At 43.7% G+C, this 17,556-nt stretch overlaps 1 protein-coding gene across 1 annotated transcript; it reads right to left on the bottom strand.

Moving 5' to 3' along the window:
- Positions 1 to 8,220: 8,220 nt before the first annotated feature.
- Positions 8,221 to 17,556, bottom strand: CLN5 (CLN5 intracellular trafficking protein). Its single transcript, XM_071741340.1, has 4 exons — positions 17,365 to 17,556; positions 13,866 to 14,031; positions 12,466 to 12,691; positions 8,221 to 9,411 (listed from the first exon to the last, which is right to left on the bottom strand). Exons 1-4 carry the CDS (start codon positions 17,490 to 17,492, stop codon positions 8,900 to 8,902), a joined length of 1,032 nt encoding a protein of 343 aa, XP_071597441.1. The 5' UTR covers positions 17,493 to 17,556; the 3' UTR covers positions 8,221 to 8,899.

Raw genomic sequence — 17,556 nt, 5'->3', positions numbered from 1 at the left:
TAGAGTGCAAACACGTAGTAGTGTGAGCTACTGAAAGTGGTGTGTTTTTTTTCCCCTTTATGCCTTCTAATGTAGTTTGCTTATGGGGTGTCAGATCTGCACCTAAACCTGTTTTAAGGTATTTTATGTCTAGCTCAGGAAGCTAAAGCATTCTGGGAAAAAATGTAGATACGGTGTATTAAAAAAAAAAAAAAAACAAAAAACAAGGCAATGAGATTTTCTTGAACATTAACTGGTTTTGTAGCATATGGGTTGATTGGATAATGTATAGATTATTAAATGAACACTGCAGTGTTAAATATGATGACATGGATAGACAGAGTGAGACAAGAAAGGTAAAATTTGAATGGTAACAAAGAACCTTTTACCAAAATCTTCAGCCTTTTGGCCGCTTTCAATTTGAGAGAAATGACATTGCAACAGTTGCTTAGGCTGTATAAACTTAACTGTATATTGTAAATCTGTTTCAGAAATGTTTATGTATAAAGTGAATGTTTGATAGAAGACAATTTTGTATACCTTTAATTCAGCTAGTTCAATCATTTCAGAATATTTAAAAACCTAAAAGCAGTAAGTTTGCGTGAAGTAGAGCAATAGGCAAAAATTTGCTTTGAATATTCGGTTAAATCGGTTTTCCTGAAGGAAGTTTTTAGTCTGTCAAGTGGTGTATAGGCAGCACACTGCCTGTGATCTGGATGTGGCTTGTGACTTCATCGTTTCTGACAGCCAACAGTGATGTTCTTTTCGTACATTTTTGATGGGTAACGCTCAAGTGCTCACGTGGCTGCTGAACGTGCTTGGACAGAGAGTGTGGTTGGACACACCAGGGAGGATGGGAGGGAGGGGAAGCTGCTCCAGCTGGGGGCTGTCCCAGCCTGAGCCCCGTGGCTGCTTCTCATTTGAGCTTGTTCTGGTAATAAATAAGATTTTTCTTCAGGTCTGATTTCGGTAATGTCTACCCACACGTATAGTTCAAGTGTAATACACTTCTGAGCACACTGAAGCTCGTAACTATGTTTTGAGCAAACGTTGCTCAGCGGACTGGAGATCTTTATAGGGGAGTTTTATGTTTCAGTGGAGCTCTGATTTAAAAATCGCATTTTATGAAATACGCGGTTTTTGTATTAGATTTTGTTAAATTAATGTAAAACTATAATTTGCTTTTATATGTATAGAAGGTGTCAATACATTTAGTCCATACAAGTAAAAAAGCAGCTCGGTGTTTTTTATACTCTGACTCCCTGCATTGCCTGTGTGATAACAGGTGGGTTAACACTACTAATCTGGGAAGAGGCCGTGTTTTCACTAAATTAATGTGTGAAGTAATCTCATTAGTAATGTAGCTAAAACCTCTTTGGACCTTGACTGCTGGTGTTCTGATGTTGGCAAGGTAAGCTGCTGTGGCAGTGGGGTTGACTGAAGGGCAAGACACAATCTAATACCCGAGTTCCCTCACTTCTGGAATTCAGGTCTTTGAAACCCAGCCTTCTGCTTCTCAGGGAGAGAGTTCTGGCAGATCCTGAGGTGAGGAACAAGTTAACAGCTGAAGGCTTTATGCTTAATTGTAGTGGAAATGCTTTCTTTTTTCCCAGCAAGGTAACTGGGTTGCCTTTTCTGAGAAGGTCTCTGCCTTCTTGCATAAACTTCAGAAAGTCCTTCATAGGTGCAATGCAGTGTGGTAACAGTTACCAGAATGTTCTCTGTTCCACCCTAGGTCTGCAATTTTTATATGTCAAACCAGTTACAGCATTCTTAGATTAAATAATTCGGCTATAAACCAAACTTCCCAAATAGATTCATGAAAAGCTACAACGGTCCTTTTTAGCAAATCTTGTAAAATTCTTATTTTGCATCCTACACGTTGGAAAAAAACAAATAATTAGAATTTAAATTCCATGCCATGAGTAGTAACGAGCACCATAGACTGTCATGAAGTTCACTAGAAATGTGAACACTGGTGTCTTCCAGCTGTACAATAAAGTTTTCCCCTGAGCTCACCTTTCTTCTGGCTTTCAGAAGATAATTCAGCATTGGCTTGGTTGCCCTGTTTTGGTTATGAGTTGTTTTGTGTCTGCAGTCACAAATCTTGCCTCTGAACCCAAGTACTGCATCCCTTTAGGTTTGGGAATTAAAATTACTCTTGATGGCAGACAGCTGGGGCAATCCTGGCTGGCTGTGCTAGTTTACCATGAGATGATGTATCCCAAGTGAAAAGGTGAGGGATTTAAGAGCAGCTGCTTACATTGAGTTTGTAGTTACCTGTGATTTACATAAACCTATGAACTAGTGAATTTAAATGGTTGGGTTTGGTTTGGGTTTTTTTTCAGGAATTTTTAGTCAGAAACTTTCACTAGTACGATACAAACTGATCTAACTACAATGGTATAAATTAGCAATATCTTTTCCAGTTGTTATAAGTTTGATCTGCACCAAATTGATTTCCTGTGAATTTAAAGCAGGTTTCAGCAGGGCCTCTGTATTTGGAGTAGGCCTCTCTAAAATCTAAACTTTATTACTTCAGAGAGAGATGTCTTCATTGCTGCCCAGTCAAGTTGGTCACATATGAAATCATAAAAATAATGTTCTAGTGTAAAACTAGAACATGAAAATTTCACAGATTTCCTCAATATATCAAAGGGACTGTGTCTGAAGTTCTGACATTAGATTAATTTTCCTAAAATAGGAGTGCTACAGAAGCAGGTTCCTTGGAGATGTGCTGGAGGTTATTAGAATCAAAACTAGGACAGCAAAATTAAAAATTAAGCAGAATTAAACTTGGATGTTCCATATGTTCACCTTATCATCCTGTTTTGTTAGGTTGTTCTGCTGGCTGCTGTTCGTGTGCTTTGGAACAGAGACTGCAGAGTCCTCTCTGCTCTTTCTTACACCAGTGCTTTTGTAAGATGACATTTCCTTGCCAAATGTGAGGAACTGGGACAGCTTTGGACCTGTCAGAGGAAAATATCTCTTCCAGTCTTGCAGCCTGACAGAAAACTTTAGTTTTCCACTTCAGGATTATCCTGGCTGAGGATCAGCTCTCAGTTTGTTATGAGTACAGAGAAAGACTCTTGTGTTTCCTTGTGTTGTACTTGATCTGTTACAGGATCTTGTACCCTCAGCAAGACAAGAGGGCACGGTCTCAAGTTGTGCTGGGGGAGGTTTATGTTGGACATTAGAAAGAATTTCTTTACGGAGAGGGTGATCAGACATTGGAATGGGCTGCCCCGGGAAGTGGTGGATTCTCCATCCCTGGAGATATTTAAAAAGAGACTGGATGTGGCACTCAGTGCCATGGTCTGGTAACTGCAGCAGTAGTGGATCAAGGGTTGGACTTGATGATCTCTGAGGTCCCTTCCAACCCAGCCAATCCTATGATTCTATGATTGTATGGATACAAAGGGACGTTTAATCCATACCAAAGCCAATGAACTGGCAATCAGGCAGCCTGGATCTCGAAAATTATTTAAATCTTAGCAAGGCAAGAACTTTCCTGGATGTTGCATCATACCAGTTTTACTGTTTTATCTCCCAAGGAGCAAGATTTAAGACATGAAGTGCTCTCCTTGAATCCTCCTACAAACAAAGGCCTGAGTATTGGGGCAGGGATGGAAGAGTATCCGGGCTGAAGACCTGTTCTGTACACTTACCTGAGGCTGCCTCTTCTTATTCTCTGCACTCTGACAACCTTCACCCAGCTTTAGAACAGATCCTTCTGTGGCCTGCATTGAGCCCTTTGTGGGATCTTGGCTCTTGATGGTGATATGAGCCCTACAAGTTAAATTCTTCAGGAGGTGATGCTCCCTGTGCTACAGCCATTGTGATGGCATAGTTGATAAAACTCCTTGCAGGAGTCTCATTCATAGTAATATTTTTTTAACCACAGAACCCCAAGGACTGCACCTACCATTAATACCTCAAGCATGATATATGAAATTATTCTTTTCATTCTATCCATTTTTCCTAGACTGAAAACAATGTTCTCCAGGGGGCTGGTAAGATTTACTTTTACTAATATTGCTAATCTGTAATCAGTAGCTGATGTGAGCTTTCTCTATGTTTTAGTCTTAAATAATTTAGACTCCATTTTAGAAAGGGCTTCTTCAAATACATTGCAAACAACACTAACACTAGAGGTAATAGAGACCCACTGGGGAGTGAGGTGGGTGCCCTGGTGGTAGAGGATACAAAGGCAGCAGTTACCGAGTGCCTTTTTTCTCTGTCTACACTGCTGGAGGAGCCCCAGACCCCTGAGGCCTCAAAGAAAATCATGATAAAGGAGGAGTGTGCCTTGCTTGATGAGGACTGGGTTAGGGATCAATAAAGCAATGTGGACATCCATAAATCCATGGGTCCTGATGGGATGCACCCGAGGGAACTGTCGGAAGTCATTGCTAGGCCACTTTCCATCCTCTTTGGTAGGTGGTGGGGAACAGGAATGGTGCCTGAGGAGTGGAGGAAAGCAAATGTCACTCCAGTCTTCAAGAAGGCTAAGGAAGACCTGGGTAACTATAGACCAGTCAGCCTCACCTCCATCCCTGGAAAGCTGATGGAAGAAATCCTTGGCACTGTCTCTAGGCATGTGAAGGACAAGAGGGTCATGAGGAGTACTCAACATGGTTTTACCAAGGGGCAGAGTCATGTGTAACCAGCCTGATAGCCTTTAATGAGGACATAGCCACGTGGACAGATGATGGTAGTGCAGTGCAGTGATGGATGTAGCTTATCGTGATTTCAGTAAAGCATTTAACACCATCTCCCAACAGCATCCTTGCAGCTAAACTGAGGAAATGTGCTCTGGATGATCAGGTAGTGAGGTGGACAGTGAACTGGTTAAAGGACAGGAGTCAGAGAGTTGTGGTCAAGAGAACAGAGTCTGGTTGGAAGTCCAGTTCTAGTGGAGTCCCTATAGGGTCAGTACTGGGACCAGTACTATTCAATGTATTCATCAGTGACCTGGATGAGGGAACAGAGTGCACTGTCAGCAAGTTTGCTGGTGACACAAAACTGGGAGGAGTGGCTGACACCCCAGCAGGCTGTGCTGCCATTCAGAGGGACCTGGACAGGCTGGAGAGTTGGGCAGGGAGACATTTAATGAAATACAACAAGGGCCAGTGTAAAGTCCCGCATCTGGGAAAGAACAATCCCAAGTACCAGTATAAGTTGGGGGCTGACCCATTAGAGAACAGTGTAAGTGAAAGGGACCTGGGGTGGGCAGGGGGCATCTTTGGGGACAGAAGGATGGCCATGAGCCAGCAATGTGCCCTTGTGGCCAAGGCCAATGTCATCAAGGGGTGCAGTAGAAGGGGGATGGGTAGAAGGTGGAGAGGTTTTCCTGCCCTTCTACTCAGCCCTGGTGAGGCCACAATTGGAATGTTGTGTCAGTTCTGGGCCCCTCAGTTCAAGGATGGGGAACTGACTGAGACAGCGACTCAAATGATGGAGTGGAACATCTCCCTTTGGAGGGAAGGGTGAGGGAGCTGGGGCTCTTCAGCTTGGAGGACATTGAGGGGGTGACCTCATTAAAGTTTACAACTATGTAAAGGGTGAGTGTCAGGAGGATGGAGCCAGGCTCTTCTCAGTAATGTCCAATGATAGGACAAGGGGTAAGAGGTGCAAGCTGGAGTATAGGAGATTCCATTTAAACATAAGGAAAAGCTTTTTGACCATGAGGCTGACAGAACACTGGAAGAGGCTGCCCAGGGAGGTTGTGGAGTCTCCTCTAGAGACATTCAGAACCCACCTGGCCCTCTTCCTGTGTGACCCACTTTAGGTGTTTCTGCTCTGGTAGGGGGGTTGGATTCAATTATCTTTGAAGGTCCCTTCAACCCCTGACTTTCTGTGACTGAGTCCAAGAGCAGAAGTCTGCTCTGGTTTCAAGTTATTCCCTAGCTGTGGTGATTTAACCAGAATGACCTCCACATCACCGACACCATGCTCAGTTATGGTACCAAAGGTAGCAGCTCTCCTAATCCAGAAAAGCAGAAGTATTTTCAGTGCAATAATCAAGTCAGGTTCAGCAACTGCACCTCTTCTAGGAATGCTGTCTGCATTAGTGGAGTCCATTTCCACCCTGCTGTGTATTCAGTCTGAACAGCTGGCTTTTAAGATTCCAAAAACTCCCAAACTGAGAGAAGCAAAGAAGGTGAGGGGCTCTCTCCCCAACACTTGTGCCTAGAAGGAATACATACCAGCCTCAGAAGAAATTAATGTAGGTTTTAAAAAGGCAGGCACTACAACAACATTCTGTCCTCAGTTCAAAGGCATAAGAGTTCAAAGTGAGAAAAAGACTTCTCATACACACAGGGCTGCATTAAGAAATCATCAGATGATCACCACTGTGACTTACTGATGAATACACTCACAGATTGTCTCAAACAGCTGCTGCTTTTTGCTTCTGCCTGGAAGGGATACAGTATCCTTAACAAATAACTGTACAGTTGTCTTAATCTCTTTTTGTTGACAGAAACTTACTGTCCTCTAACTTGCAACTGATGCATGCTTGGATATAAGTGTTTCTCCTTGAAGCAACTCCTTGTACCATAGGAGTATTAGGGTTAGAGTAAAATGTGCTAAAATAAGCAGATTTTACAGATGGAACAGGGAAATGTGAGAAGGGCTGCTATTTAGGTACAAAAATCCCACGATATTTTAAGCTTTTACTGATAGAACCATATTATGTTTGACCAAAGATCCAGAAAGTGCTTACATCGTTCATAGACACCCACTACCTTTGATAAGTTCTTTAATAAACCATAAAGATTTACCCCTACAACTAGCTAGCTAAGTCAAATTGTTGTATAATCTCTCCAGGCATTACTGGTCCACAAGACTCATCTTTTTTATTGTTAGGAGCTGCACTAGGGTCGTTTTCACATGTGGGATTCAGCTCCTGTTAGCTGTGTCGTTCAGGTTCTGTAGGGCTCTTTTATGCAAAAAATATTCCAAATATTAGGGGAAAATAATTATTTTGGTGCCTAGGTTCCCTGGGTCCCCTATGAAGACAAAGTACCATACACAAACAGCACTATCAAGCTGAGTGGAGACCTCTGCTCTGCTGTGAGGAAGCATGACCTATTCCACCATGACATCTGCTTGAGGCTCTTAAAGGTCTTCAGCTGCATCATTGCTACCAGCTTTTTAGCAAATGCTAGAAAAAGAAGCTTTTAGGGCTTCTACTGGCTTGCTTCCATAAGCTTTGGACATTAGTTTTGAGGTATGGGCTTTTGGCTGAGAAGACAAAAGTGGGCTCAACAATGCTGAGTGCTTTGAAGTCATAAAAACACATCAACAAGAACATACCTTCTGTGAACAGGCTGTGCTGCTCCCCTTCATCTTCCCTAGTGCCTCCTGGATTACCTTCTTGGGTTAAAGCAAGGGCTTGTGACTTTGGCTGCAAAGAGTCAAGTCCTTCAAGTTGAGGCAGAAGATGAAGTTTCAAGAAACAATGGAACTAATTAGCAGCTTTCCCTTCCCCATTCATTAGCAGAATGAGTGCTCTCATCACCTCATTCCTCTCACACTCATCCAATTACATGATAATGCAACTCAACTGATTCACTTTAGTGACTTTTTCTGCCACTCTTATATTTTGAATCAAATCACTGTGTGCCCACCTCTGTGGCTGCAGCAGGCTGGGAACTGGGCTCAACCCAAATCAAACTGAGGAGCTGCGTTCCAGTGGTAACTTCAGCCACAACCTCTGTCCTGCAACCAGCTTGCAACAACAATGCAAGGAGCACACAACTGGAGACAACGATGCTGCTGCAGGTGTATTTGCTGTGTATGAGCAAGCACTTCATTGATCTCCAGAAAGCCAGTGTTCCCTCAGCTCTGGGTCAGCTGGGTTTGAAGGGAACAAGGGGTCCAGAGGCTCTAGGCATAGCCTGGAGCAGGACGCAAGGACACAGCAGCTGGCACAGCACCATTCCTGCTGGCACCACTGACAGCAAGAGGTTGCAATTGGTTTTTTTAACAGGCAAAGCTGTGATAAGCAAAGATTTTTAACTGTGGCTTTGACACAAACTGTCAAGATTAAGGATTCCATGCTTTTCAAATTAATTTTAAGGGAATACAAACATGACTTCTGTGAAACTGACCTAATTGAAGCCTCAAGGAGACTTCAAGACAGGAGACTGCTACAACATTACAGCTGTGTATCCAAGCTGACATCAAAACAGGCTGTTTGCCTTCCATCTGTGCTAGAAAAGACACGCACAGATCTTAGGAAGAGACATCTGTATTGTGTTTACAGTGCAGGTGTAGGAAGCAAAGTGGTGGAAAGATACCACCCATGCCATCTTCTAACAGTTTCACTGCCCCTTTGCCCCCTGCTGAACACCTCTGCTTCATGAACCAGAGAAGAGTTTACAGCTCCCAGTTGCACAAACCAAAGAAACACAGAAACACCAAGCTTAAGGCACACTTTGAGGGAGCTGGGCACATCCAGACACCCAGGTTTGTTAGCTCCAGCACATGGATTAGTTGAGCTGGTCAGACCAGAAAGTCCTTGGTAATGCCTGTGTCCCACCTCTGCTGGTGGCCAGGTTCTGTCTGTTGCCACATGGCTATGGAGAGCTGCCAAAGGCCAGAGCAAGTGGGCTGCCTCACATCCACCCTCTGGCACTGCCAAATTTAGCCAAGAGGAGCCATATCAGGCTACCTTCAGCCAGCAGAGTCCATGGTCACACAGAATCTGGCTGAGTTGGAGATGTGAAAGTGTTCATAAATACAGGTAACATGAAGACAAGGCATAGTCTGTCACATGGTCTAACAAAACCTTCCCAGCACAACTTTTAGATTTTGCAGTGAAACACTCAACACTTCAGTGCCATCTCGATAGCACCCCAAAATCCTGAAGGATATTCTGGCACAACAGCAAGTTTGGTTCTTCAGCAAGCACTTACACACCCAAGGATGTTTTGCTTCTGACAGGTAAAGGGATCTCTTCATAAACTATTTTGAGATAAGGGAACTTCATGGGTAGAAACCAGTATTCCAAGTTGTAGAAGAGGTAAAACTGACGATTCAAGATGACGCGATCGATTATTTTTAGAAGATCCACAAAAAACGCCCCGAGTGTCCGATAAGGTTTGAATGGATAATAGAAGTCTCTTATAGCTGCAGCCAATGTCTTGTTTCCTCGTGGTCCAAAAATTGATGTTTCATTTCCCAAATAAATAGGTTCTCCGCTGAATAAAATGGCGCTTGTATAATTTGTTTGTATCTTCTTAAAGACCGCTCCTAAGTCAGCCAACTTCTGGTATGTTCTCAGTATAAATTTAGAGCACTCATATGACTCAAACCATACTCTTGATTTTTTGTCAGGGCTTGCTCGAACTGTCCAGGTCTCGTAGTAAATTCCAGTCTCATTGTCATATTTCACCCATTTTGCCATTTCATTAAACATGGTTCCTGTAAGAGAACAAAATAAAGTCTTACAGAGACAAGGTAACAAACGCGTGACTCGAAATGTTTTACACCCATTTCAAGGTTCACCTTCCTCCTCTACAAATGTTTACCTGAAACATCCCCTTAACCATACAAAGACAAAAGGCTTAGGTTGGAGGGAGAACTGCTACCCCACTGAATAAGCTATATTTACAAGTTATTTCAAGTTAAGTGTAAAGTCCCACTTTCTGCTACTATGCCAGAAAATCCAAATATCAGAGAATCGTGACACTTCTGATTTTGTTTTACCCATGCAGACAAGCAGGGCACCCAGTACAATCCAAAAGAGATGCCAACAAAGTGCAACAAGCCCTTCTGCACCTCAGGTTTTAATTAGATTCATTAATTTAATTAATAAACTTTATTAAATTCAGGGCAAAAGAGTTCAACACCTCTCCACAAAAGAGACCTTAGGCTGAGACTCCCTGCTGTTCTAACAGCTTCTCAAGCCAGCAAAGTTGAGCTAAGCAAAATTACATGAGTGGGATGTGAAGACAAGTAAACTTAAAAGACCTTGTGGATCATTTTTTTATCCAGAATACATGTTTGGAGCATTTTGATGATTTTACAACTGGAATGAGGAAGATATCTCTAACTCAGCTCGTGCCTCTGGTAGCTCCATACATGTGATGCATCTGTGTCCCCAGGTGACAGCTGAAGCACAGGACTAATCTTCCTTCTGGTTTTTTTGTGGTACCAGCACTGCACCTCAGCCCAGCCTTCCCCACCTTTCTCCTTCCTGTGACTCAGATCCCTCTAGCACCTCACATTCACAGCATGGCCAAGTTTTGCAGATTCTTCATCTGCCACACACCAGAAGACACACTCAAATTGCAACTCTGACAGCGTTGCTAGCTGTGATCTCCCCTTAGCTGCAAGCCTCACTGCCCTGGACTCATAACTTGGCCTGACGGCTGCTGAAAGACAGGCAGGAGTGTTGCAAGCTGAGAGACTGACAGCAGCTACCTTGCAGTTCAGGGGTGACAGACAGAGAGGTTGTCACTAACACTGCCCTGCACACAACAACCAGCCTCCTGCATTAAGTTTGAACTCACTGTAATGTTGCATTTGTCAACGCCAGTGAAGAGCACAGCCTGCCACACCTTTCCCTTCACAAAAAGCTGCAGAGGTCAGATTGCTGAGTCTCCTTTCATCAGAGAAAACACAATTCACACCCTCAGGTAAGGCAGAGGCTGCTACCTCAGGCTACCCCATTGCAGCAGTTTTTCACACTTAAGAGATTTTGGGCTTCACGGTAAATATAAAAATCATTCTGTTTAGTCAAAGTGTTGGACACTCTTTTTTAATCACCCATGACTTGGTTTAACAAAAGAGGAAGTCACTAAATCTGTATCAAGAACTGTACTTACTATAAACTATATAGTTGGGCCTGAAGTTCCCCTTTCTCTTCTCCAGTTCCTACCAGATAAGCTTCCTAGCATGTATTTTGCAAAGCATGTAATTGAAAATTGTCTCTCTTAAAAAGACCAAGATGGACTTAATATAAAATTCTGGCCTTAATGTCTCAAATTAAGCAAAAATATTACAGGTTAATATATGGGTCCAAAGTAATCTGTCAGGAAACAACAAGACACTAAAAAATCAGATTTTGAAAATTTCTGCCCTATTTTCACAAAAGAAACATAATCCTAAGTAACATTAACCTGACCAATGGGTGTTAAAAGAAAGTAAGAATGCACCAATGTGGTCTCTGACACCGCTGACGAATGCAGAATCCCACAAGGGCAAAGAGAGTCTACCTGTTTTACACCTTAAAGCCCTCTCCCACGAGATGAGATGCTTCTTGCCTGATGCTGTCCACCTATGCTCACACCCGTTCACAATCTTCCACAGTAACTTACAAAATCCTGGTCAAATTCAGACAACCCAAAGTCTCTGAGATGCTACCTTCCTACAAGTTTCAGGAGAGAGAAAAGGGGGACCCTAACAGAGGTTTCCCAAAGCTCCAGGGCTACCTCATCCTCCCTGGGCTTCTAATAACCCACACAGGCAGGAAGCATTGCAAGTCCCACATATGTATGAAAATATTTAACTTGCTATTCCTGCAAAACAATCCATCTGTATCAGGCAGCAAAGACCTCAGTCATGAGCTACAAACCCACAGGAAAGCAGCTCTGCTTAGTTCATTGCTTAAAGAATAGCCCAGTGTTTCTTAGCAGCACTGGCCCAGAGACTGAGTCCAGCGAAGCTGCTAAGGGTGGAAGGGGGCAAACATAAAGCACCACATCACACCAGCTGCACTCTCTGACTCTCCTTGTACACTATGCTAACTTCAGAGAAGAAGTGGGTTTTGTCACACAAAATGCAACTCTCCAAGTCCTTGGGGACTTTATTCCTCAGTTATTCACTGTATTACTGCAGCAATCAAATTTGTTTATTTAACTGACCTTTTTATTTTAGGATTTTGGTGTTTAGTTTACATGGGGGAGCTATTCTGGTCACCCCCTATGTATTTAGAGGTCTAAACCATGGTTTTGTTCTATGATATATGGCAGAGAGCTATTGCTGGGGACATCTGCAGGGTTTATGACACATAATGGGGGAGATGGAAACAGAGATTAATATTTTTAATATTTTTGAGACTATTTCTAAATATGCCTTATTTGTTTGCTCAGTAATAAACACATTTTCACCAGTTCTTCTGACTCAGCAGTTATCTGCCACTTCAACAATAGAAGTCTTTGCTTTGTTGAAGCCCTGTGAAGAGTCCATAATGGATCCATACAAGCTGCTTTGCCAAAAGACTCAAGTGTTTTAGTACAGCAACACCAAGTGACCCTCATTTAACAACTCTTCAGCATCTGTTGTTTAAAAGGCAGCAGCCTCATATTGCTTTCTCTATTAAAGGGCAAAGATAGTATTTCAGCTTGACATTAGCATCAGTGACTAACACTGGGAATAACCTGCAAAACAAACCAAAAGAAGCTGCTTTACATGAAGACAAGGCTGTTCCTGTATTTAAAAGTATTAGCACCACCCAAAGCATCCCAAATCCACCTGATATTGTGGTCACGAGAACCAGAGTTCCATTTTCCCTCCAGTGTGCATCATCTATTCCTTCAGAAAAGCAAGCAGCTCCTTGGTTACACCAAAATGGTGCATCCATGTCAGGCCGGAGATGTGGAAATGTGCAATTCCCAAGCTGGAAGAGTTCATACCACTCCATCGTGTAGTTTTTACCCGTTAGAGAGCTCTTGAAACCCACAGCATCATGCATAATATTCTGGAACAGAAAAACAAACAAACAAACAAAAAACCCTTTAACATAAAACTCATTTCAGCTTGACCTGTATGGAAGATAAGCTACTTCAGAGCTGTTGTGTAACAGAGTGAGAAGAAGGGAAGGAGTTCCTCTAACATCTTGGATTTAGTAGCACTGATGCACAACCCACCAGACTGTCATGCATGTATTTCCATCACAGGGTGACACTGTCTCAAGTGCTTGTCTATCCATCCATCACAAATTCTGATTCTTGGAGGCAGATACTCAGTGGGAGCTCACCATGAAAACATAGGCTACCTCCTGAACTGCTAACCTCACAGGTGTATCAAAGGAATAAAGAGGAAATCTGACTTGCCAACACCACATCTAAGTAATGAAAGCCACAAAAGAAAGATGTATTTTAAAGCTGTATAGTAGATACATATATTCTACCTTAGTTTAATAACTGAGATAACAATATTTGAAGCTATTTCCATTTTTGACTCCAGGTGCTTTATTTTGATGTTACTGTTTCAGGCTCACTATTTCTTCATTCATTAAGAATTGTTCTTTGAAGTTTACTGCTGTAGGTATAATATTACTAACGCTGAGATTCTTCTATATTTGCATGATTCCATGGATTGAGACTTTAATTCAGTCTCATCATAACATTCAAGAAAACACCATAAAAGCAACCAGTCCCCCACAATTCATCATTCACCACTCTGATCAGCTAGCTGCCCACTCTTGAGGGATATCCATGCTCATGCAAATCTGTAAGTTTTTAACAACTTAATCTGTAAGTTAATACACTACACAAGCATTTCATCAAACACAAAGGAACAAAAAAAAAAAGTATTTATTTTCTTGATGCAAAACAGGAAAAAAGAAGAGACCCAAAATGTATTGCTGTATTGTATACAAAATGCTCCCAATATGCAGCTCTGTGAGGCAGACACTCAAACCCAGCAACACTGCTGCTCATGTTCTTTTCTTTAGCCGAGCTAAATTCTGTAACTTTTGTTTGAAACTTACTGCTCTTCAGGTATCTTTCCTATTGATAGCTTCCCCTGTGTGCTCCAGTACTCTTCCATACAAGCATAACCCAAGATTACAGCTCCCATCCTGGCCACGTGCTGTTGACTTCAGCTGAATTTGCCACCATTAAATTTGTTAAACAAAAACATCACCTTACCAAACGTCCTAGTAGGTCCCCGTATTTGAACTCCCAGACTGGAGCCTGTAATCTGTACACTTCAATGACATCCTCTTCCTTCATAACTGGGATGCCAGAGCCAGCGGGGCAGAAGGGGTAACGGGCTTGGCAGTAAGGATCAGTTCGGGGACGGTAAGCAAAGCGCCTGTGTTGAGAAAGAGAAGCAGAGAGAGGGGTAAGGACAGCTTCACAGCTGGAGTTACTGCCTCATGGCTTCCTAAGGGCCTGAGTGGGAGAGCTCAGATGTGCAGCCACCCCCAAAGACAGATTCTGTGATCCAGATGCTGCAACAGTTGGAGTGGGCAAGTTTATAATGCTGCTAAGGACACATCTATCCAGAGGAGAGCAAGGAGGCTGTGAAGGGATCCAGCACAAGTCCTGTGAGGAAGGACTGAGGGAGCTGGGGGTGTTCAGTCTGGAGAAGAGGAGGCTCAGGGGAGACCTCATCACTCTCTACAACTCCCTGAAAGGAGGCTGGAGCCAGGGGGGGGTCAGTCTCTTCTCCCAAGTAGCTCCCAGTAAGACAAGAGGGCATGGACTTAGGCCCTGTCATGGGCTTAGGTTGGATATTAGGAAAAAAAATATTTACAGAGAGGGTGGGATATTAGGAAAAAAATTCTTTACAGAGAGGGTGATCAGGCATTGGAATGGGCTGCCCAGGGGGGTGGTGGATTCTCTGTCCTTGGAGGTTTTTAAGAAGAGAGTGGATGTGGCATTCAGTGCCATGGTCTGGTAACCACAGTGGCAGTGGATTAAGGGTTGGACTTGATGATCTCAGAGGTCCTTTCCAACCCAGATGATTCTGTGATCTGCAGAAAGAGGACTTAAGACTTGCAAATGCAAGTGATGTTGTACACAATGCTGATAGCTGAGTAACGGACATGATGCAGACATGAGATCAGAGACACAGAGATGCTGGGTGGAGGGTGACTTGAGATCTTTGTCAAGAATGTTCTCCTAACAGTTTTTCTCTGTGAAACTATGCTGCAGTAATAGTTCCCCAAACAAACCTACTCTAGAATACTGCTAATATCAGAAAGAAGTACTCTTTTCCTTCTGCAAATTCAAATAAAAAAAGCTTAAGAACCCATGATCAATCTTCATCCCTATGAAACCTCAAAAACTGATGCACTTGCACATCACCCTATATACAAACACCAGAAAAAAATCCTAACAAGTCTTGCTTTCCTGGTTTCTTTCAAATTCACTCACTGCCTTTCATTTAATACAAGGTTCCTATATTCCTGATACCAAGACAGACTGGTGTACACAGCTTTTCCAGAGCACAGCACAAGAGTCAAATACACTCAGTTGCCCAGGGCTACTGAATGGCACGAATATGCCAGCCATGAGATGATTCAGGCACATGGGACTTCCTGAGCCATGTAGTAAGGACAGTAGCACTGCTGAGACACCACAGATTTTCCCTGGACTTCTTCTCCAAGCATGCTGAGTACTTCAGAATTTCAGCCTTCATTTGGTCCCGGGAAAAAAAGAAGAAAAAAGAAAAAAAAAAGGGGGAGGGAGCAGAAAGTATGGCTGGAAAAAGAACTACAAAACTCAAATATGTGGCAGGCATAAGTCTTTGAATTCCTGTTTTCAAATTGCACAGCTTCAATCCCCGATTTCCCATCTCACTGCTGTTTCATTTGATAAGAAGTTAGCAATCATGTGAAGAAGCATTAAAATACCATATATTTCTGAGTGCCTCACACTAGCAGGCTTGTACTCCAATTCTGACCACCCAAGACCCATGCTTTCAAGCACTTAACTTGCTATAAAACCCCAAAGCCTCGTGACTGCAAGATCAGCTTCTTCAGGCACCACCTGATAGAAATTTAACTGATAAGAGTTATGCAACAGCAGGCTCTCAAAACTTCAGGAGTGCATTAGACAGCACTTAAACTATAACACCTCCCTTTACCAGCAGAAAGCCCGCACAAAATACACATGCAAGCGTAGCCCTTCTCCAGAAGAGCCTCTGTTTTTTTCATCTAACCAAAGGTGTAGCCACTCCCTTCAGCAACGGGAGATGCTGTGCACTGCTCTGCTTTCTCCACCAGCACCGGGACTTTCCCTGGACCTAAGGCAGCTCCAGAGCGGTGAATGGGATTTTACACCACTTCATTAATCGTGAGCAGATCTAGGGAGTAAAGTTAAGCGTAAAAGGGAACATAAATCGTGGCCTGGCTTCCTCCACTGCAACTTTTTTGCTGAAACAGAAATGAAAGCAGCACCTTTAAGGAAAGTGCAGGCATCCCCCCCGGTGGGCGGCAACCCCACTGCTGTCAGACCCAGCGAAGCCCTGGGCCTGGGATGGGACACTCATTCCCTCAGGAGCTAAATCACAGAATCAGCCAGGTTGGAAAAGACTATTCCTCTCTGCAAATTCAAATTAAAAAGTGCATTTAGTCCTCAGTTCCTGAGGTTTCATAGGAGTGAAGAATGGAAAGAGTGATCGTAGGTTCTTAAGTTTTTTTTTATTTGAATTTGCAGAGAGGAAGAGTACTTCTTTCTGATATTAGCAGTATTCTGGAGTAGGTCTGTTTGGGGACCTATTACTGTAGCATAGTTTCCCAGAGTAAACTGGTCAATCCTTGTGTAGAAAAACTGTTAGGGGAACATTCTTGACAAAGATCTCAAGTCACCCTCTGCCCAGCATCTCTGTGTCTCAGATTTCGTGTCTGCATCATGTCTGTTACTCAGCTATCAGCACTGTGTACAACATCACTTGCATTTGCAAGTCTTAAGTCCTCTTTCTGCAGATCACAGAATCATCCAGATTGGAAAGGACCTCTGAGATCATCAAGTACAACCCTTAATCCACTGCCACTGTGGTTACCAGACCATGGCACTGAATGCCACATCCACTCTCTTCTTAAAAACCTCCAAGGACAGAGAATCCACCACCCCCCTGGGCAGCCCATTCCAATGTCTAATCACCCCCTCTGTAAAGAATTTTTTCCTACTATCCAACCTAAGCCCATGACAGGGCCTAAGTCAATGCCCTCTTGTCTTACTGGGAGCTACTTGGGAGAAGAGACCGACCCCCTCTGGCTCCAGACTCCTTTCAGGGAGTTGTAGAGAGTGATGAGGTCTCCCCTGAGCCTCCTCTTCTCCAAACTGACCACCCCCAGCTCCCTCAGCCCTTCCTCACAGGATTTGTGCTGGATCCCTTCACAGCCTCCTTGATCTCCTCTGGACCTGTTCCAGCACCTCAGTGAATAAATAAACCAAATATCGCGAAAACGACAAATGCGCCCACGATTAACAACACAGAGGAAGCAATTCGCGGTCTTTTTTTTTAAATCTAAAAGAGTAAATAAATAAGCAGAAAGCGGATGGGCCTTGGCACAGGAGAAGAAGGAGGAAGAGGAGGAAGAGGAAGAGGAAGCGGCGGGCGGTGAGTTGCCAGACAGCCGCGGGGCCGTGCCTGACCCCGGCTCCAGCCGCCGGGCCCCCTCCCTGCCTCACTCACCTGTAAGGCACCGGCCACCGCCGCTGCTGGGGACGGAGCCCCCCCGAGAACGACGGTCCCGAGGCCGCCGCTGTCAGCAGCAGCAGCAGCAGCTGCAGGAGCAGCCGGGAGCGGCGAGCGGCTGCCATGGCGGCGCGGCCTGTGGGGCTGCGAGCCGCACCACGGCGCAGCGGGCGGGCTGGCAAGGGAAGC

The sequence above is a fragment of the Heliangelus exortis genome, chromosome 1, assembly GCF_036169615.1.
Source record: "Heliangelus exortis chromosome 1, bHelExo1.hap1, whole genome shotgun sequence".
Classification (NCBI taxonomy): Eukaryota; Metazoa; Chordata; class Aves; order Apodiformes; family Trochilidae; genus Heliangelus; species Heliangelus exortis.
This window is presented reverse-complemented; position numbering and strand designations above follow the sequence as displayed.

What these genes read in the sequence shown, in the direction of transcription:
- CLN5 (XM_071741340.1), bottom strand. Translation starts at nt 17,492, where the DNA reads ATGGCAGCCGCTCGCCGCTCCCGGCTGCTCCTGCAGCTGCTGCTGCTG. An exon ending in CGGTGGCCGGTGCCTTACAG is followed by an intron (nt 14,032 to 17,364) that starts GTGAGTGAGGCA and finishes TTCTCAACACAG; the next exon opens with GCGCTTTGCTTACCGTCCCC. An exon ending in GGGACCTACTAGGACGTTTG is followed by an intron (nt 12,692 to 13,865) that starts GTAAGGTGATGT and finishes TTTCTGTTCCAG; the next exon opens with AATATTATGCATGATGCTGT.